Source organism: Lipotes vexillifer, unplaced genomic scaffold (assembly GCF_000442215.2).
Source record: "Lipotes vexillifer unplaced genomic scaffold, Lipotes_vexillifer_v1.1 scaffold643, whole genome shotgun sequence".
In the NCBI taxonomy this organism is placed as follows: domain Eukaryota; kingdom Metazoa; phylum Chordata; class Mammalia; order Artiodactyla; family Lipotidae; genus Lipotes; species Lipotes vexillifer.
Window position 1 is genome coordinate 215269 of NW_006781628.1, and position 5027 is coordinate 220295.

Genomic DNA, 5027 nt, shown 5'->3' on the forward strand with positions numbered 1-5027 from the left:
CGGGCGGGGGGGGGGGGGGGGGGGGGGGGCGGGGGGAGTTCAAAAAGCAGGTTGCCGAGAAACCAGCTTAACTGAGGTGGGTAGAGAAAAATTAGTGAGGGTGAAGAGGGCTAGGAGCCTGAAAAGCAGGGGTGCTCGTGAGGACATCCCAAGTTCCGGGGGGGGGTGTGGTAATTTGCATTTGGGGAAGGATTGTAAGGGGAGTGCTTGTTCATCAGTTCTATGCTTAAAATGACAACGCAGCCCCAGCCGCGTGGGCGCTCCAGGACTCCGGCGGTTTCTGGTGCCCTCTGGTGCTGGGAACCCAGAAGCGCCCCACGGCGAGCGGCGGCTTCTGCCGGCACTTTTGGCTCCTGGGACGTCCTTTCCGCCCTGGACTTGGGGACCACCAGGTGCCGGCGCCCGCGACGCTCCCCTTTTGCCCTGCCAGGCGCGTAAGTCCTGGGCGCAGAGGGGAACCAGCCTGTAGGGTACGAGGACGGGTGCGGGGGCACCTGGCGGAGCCGACTTCGGGAGGAGGGCTTGGTTACCGCGCGTGGCAGCGCGTCCCGCAATTCGCGCTCGTAGCAAAGGCGGACGGTTGCGGCAGAAATACGTCGGACAGATGTGCTTTAAGAAAGCGATAGAGAGACCATCAGGGAACCCGCGGGGTGTGGGGGGCGGTGTGGGAAAACCCTCTGCGTGGACCGCTGTGAATGCGAGCCGCCGGATTCCCTCCTCTTGCTGCGCCAGGCAAACACCGGGAACTAAAGAGCCGCTCCGGCGGCATCCTGCCCCGGCGGTGAGCAGAGGGAAGATTGTGCCCTCCCCGTCCGGGGGAGGTGGGAGAGCTCTTTTCTTGGCCTGCGCCGCACCCGGCCGAGGGCGGGAACCGGAGTCGGGAGCCTCCTTTGGCGAGGCGGGGAGTTTTCCGCTGAACTCTTTTGCCAGCTTCGCCACACTTCTAATTGAGGATCTCCACGTCCAATTTAAAAAGCCCTCCGTCGGCCAAGCAGGAAAAAAAGGAAAAACCCTCTTAATGCGGAAGGGAAATCTGGTGCCTCTGTCGCTTCCTGCTGGCTGCCACCGCGATTTGGGACAGCGCATTAATCCCGCGCCTCCCCGCCCCTCAGGGCCGCCAGCCAGTTCGCACGCACCAGCGAGCGGGCCCTTGGAGAGGGGGCGGGAGGCCTCGCGTTCCCCTGTCCTCTCTGCTCGAGCGCCTCGCTGGGCTCGTTTTGCACAGCCTGGGTCAGGTGTTGCTTGGGCCCCCGCGCCCCAACCCAGAGCCTTTCCTTTTCCCCGGGTTTGTAAATCAGCCAGCGGGGCATGGGGCGCCTGGAGCTGCAGGTTTTCGGAGTTCCTAGTCCCTACAGACTCCCCGAGCCCAACAGCTGCATAGCGAACAAACAGACGCCCAAAGGATGGAAAATGCATTCGTCTCCGCAGCGGTGGGAGGTGGCGGTCGAATGAAACGCTTCCCCGGGTGGCCTGCACCGGAAGCCGGGCGGGAGTTCTGGGTGGAGATGGGGGGCGGTTGCTGGAAGGGAGGCGGGCGCTCCTGGCTGCTAATGGAGAGGAAAGGGGCCAAAGTTTTTGTTTTTACCTGGAAACTCGTACTGTCTCCCACGGAAAAAGTTCAAGGAGATTTTCCTAAGAATCCTTTTTATTTGGAGAAAAGAGGATAATCAACTGCATGAGTCTCGTAGCCCTTGGAAACTGAACACTGGCATTGGGAAGGCACGGGGTAACACCGCACCCCAAGGCGCCCGGGTCTCCCGCCACCTCCTGAGTGTGTGGGGCTTGGCCCCGAGTTAAGGGGGCCTTTTTCTCACCAGCCCCCTGCTGCGTGACCCTCCTTTCTAGGGGTGTGCGGAGTGACAGACCAAACGGAGGCGCCTGACTCAGAGGACCTGAGCCCCACCGCGCGCCCTTTCCTGGTCTAGAACTTCTGGTGCCCGTGCTCCTCTGTAGCGTCCCGGACCGGGTGCAGTTGTCCAGGAGTGACTGTGACCGGGCGTGGGGAGCTCGCAACTCCTCTGCGAGGGGAAGGGATTTAAGGCCAGAATCTCGCAACACTGCAAAAATAAAGAGGGCGTTCGGGGACACCACGAACATTTTCAAGACAAAGGCAATCCCTCCCTAACAGTAACGCTAAAGCACTTATTGAGCGCTTACTTTCTGCTTGGCTAGGCCTTTTCCTGTGTTAATGTTCATAACCTTAAGAAATGGAACTAGTATTTTAAACCGAGTTGAAGCTTTGGGAAGTGAAGTAACTTAACTCAGATATTCCCCGGACAGCCCCAAAGTCTCCAAGTACCTACGAACTTCTTGTTCCGACGACAAAACACTAAGTTAAATGGGAGGAGCAGGGCTTCCCTGGTGGCGCAGTTGTTGGGGGTCCGCCTGCCGATGCAGGGGACACGGGTTCGTGCCCCGGTCCGGGAGGATCCCGCATGCCGCGGAGCGGCTGGGCCCATGAGCCATGGCCGCTGAGCCTGCGCGTCCGGAGCCTGTGCTCCGCAACGGGAGAGGCCACAACAGTGAGAGGCCCAAGTACCAAAAGAAAAAAAAAATGGGAGGAGGTTATAAAGCTTGGGCGAGGTTAGTGGTGCCACTGAGCCTGCCCCCGCCTAGCTGAGAGCAGGATCAGGACCCCCGGCGGTCCCGCACTTGATTTTATTCCTAAAATAAAAGGCTGGTCTCTTGCTTGGGTCCAGGGCTCTTCCCCGGGGCCTGTGGGAGCTGCTGGACGGGGCGGGAAGCACAGGGTGACGGTTGCCCGGTCGCCCCCCAGGAAGCGGGGGCCGGGGAGGGGGGCGGTTGCGCGCCAGTGCTGGTGTCGTAGTGTTGGTACCGGCGGGGGCAGCGGCGCTGCTCGAAAATCCGACCCCTGGGATCCGGTGGCGGAAGAGAAGGGCACTTGTGGGATGGCCGCCAGGGAGGCGCACCCAGGAGCGGGGACGAGCAGGCGGCTGGGAAGGAAGGAGGATGTGGGGGCGGGGGGGTGCCCGGGGAACCGCCGGGCTGCCGCGGTCCGGGAGGAGGGCGGTGCCGAGTTTGGAGGGGAGCCCCGAGGACCCGCCGGGCCGAGGCGCCCCGGGCAGCGCGGCGGCCCTCGGCGTCCAGGCCTAACGCGCTCTCCCCGGTTCTCTCGCCCGCCCAGGTGCCGCCGCCGGACGGGACTCTAAGATGAAGTTATGGGATGTCGTGGCTGTCTGCCTGGTGCTGCTCCACACCGCGTCCGCCTTCCCGCTGCCCGCCGGTAAGAGGCCTCCCGAGGCGCCCAACGAAGACCGCTCCCTCGGCCGCCGCCGCGCGCCCTTCGCGCCGAGCCGTGACTGTAAGAACCGTTCCCTCCCCGCGGGGGTCACCCCACCCGCCGCTCGCACGCACCCCAAGTCAGCCCCGACCACAGTGTGGCCTCCCGACCCAGGGCAGAGCCGCGCTGGCGCCGACGCCCCCTCGCGTTTCGTAGCCACCGACTGGTGCCCCAGGACCCCAACACCTAGTCTGTATGTGGCACGCGCTGGTTTTGCCCCGCACAGGGGGTAACACAGTTTTCTGCTGCTCATTTAGCGTTCCGAGGAACAGCTGCTTCCCCCAGCAGTACCACCACCACCACCGTAGGAGAACACGCAGTTGTCGCCTTTCCTCTGCTTCCCCATCACACATATACACACCCCCGTTTTTTTCTTCCAAAGCCCTCTTTCTCTGGGTGTGCCTGGCTGTGCTGAATTCTCCATCCTAAACTGCCCTTGCAAGGGAAGAGGCTGAGGTTTCACAAAACCAAGCCAGAGTCAGAGAAAACACAGAAGGGCCTTGATTTCCAGAGCAAGCATCTGGGCAGTGTCAAATCTGTTCAGAAAAGTTCCAGTTCTAGAAAGACAACGATACATAGTGCTAGCTGGGGCTAGGGGGAAAAGAAACAAACCATCGTTCACTCCACACATGACAATGTTAACTCTTAAGAAAAGACCAGGTTATTAATATTAGGAAATGAGTCTGTGATTTGCCTCTCAAAAATGTCTTAGCAGTTTATTAGGGCACGTCAGCTATGATTTGATATAATTTACCCTCTGCTCTTGAGAAGTTTATCTATTGCATAAAGCAGAGTATGCTTCATCACAAGTTAGAGATTATTGGGGAGGTATGTAGCTAACAAAGGTAGCAGCAGAGAATTTGCACAACCCCAAACTAAAGCAATAGTGAGCGTCACCATAACCACTCACCACTCCCGTTACCCTTCAAGCTATTTTCCATTTGAAACATGCGCAGTAGAAAGGGTCCCAGAGTCAGCTGTATGCTAGAGTCCCCCAAACCTATGGCCTTGGGCTAAAAATTGCCCAGGAAATGTGTTTATCTTGTGCTTAATTACAACAATTAAAGCATCATCTTCCAGAAGTCCCAGGGAAAATAAAAAGTGCATTTTTCTAAAGGCAAATTAAGACTTCAAGAGTGACTTAGGGTAGGAAAGAGAACACAGTTGATCCCTTGAAATTGAAGGAACTGTTCCAAGAGTTTCTGCCCATTAGTTGTATAAACCTATTTTTAAAGGCTTTGGTTTCAACCACGAGTTTCCATCTTAGCGTATACAATGTTTCCATCTTAGCGTATACAGTGTTTCCATCTTAGCGTATACAATGTTTCTGCAGTAGAACCTTAAAATGCCCTTTAGTGCCATTGTCTTCAGAACTGTAGCCATGAGGGCTGAGTAAGTGGCTTTTCATTGGTTCAAGCAGCCTAGGTCAGAGGAACAGGAACACAGTGGAAGGTAATAGTTTTCTAACCAAGACATTCTGGAGAGAAAAATGACTGTGCCTGATTATGAAGCTGATTAATTCATGGAGGTTTAACTAGCATATTAGTATCCTGTCTACCTAGGCTTATTTAATGCTGGCTCCTGGTGCTGGCTCTGCTTTGGGCTAATTCTGTGACCTTGGACAAATTACCTACTACAGAACTCAATGAACAGTTTACAACTATACAGTAAAGGAAGGCCTTTCCACTCCAAAATGCCAATGACCGTGAGATTGCCCCCCCCCGGA

The 5027-nt window shown here is 57.2% G+C and overlaps 1 protein-coding gene across 4 annotated transcripts in view; it reads left to right on the forward strand.

Annotated features, from left to right (window-relative positions):
* GDNF (glial cell derived neurotrophic factor) overlaps positions 1–5027 on the forward strand; it is a 27900-nt gene that overhangs the window by 2089 nt on the left and 20784 nt on the right. Inside the window, exons 1-2 of one of the 4 annotated variants that reach the window (XM_007454807.1) lie at positions 2118–2132; positions 3145–3322. In XM_007454807.1, coding sequence (XP_007454869.1) covers positions 3172–3322 — 151 coding nt within the window. In that variant the 5' untranslated portion in view covers positions 2118–2132; positions 3145–3171. Of the gene's footprint in view, positions 1–2117; positions 2133–3086; positions 3323–5027 lie in introns of those variants that run through there. The other 3 variants (XM_007454808.1, XM_007454805.1, XM_007454806.1) reach the window with 3 other exon arrangements.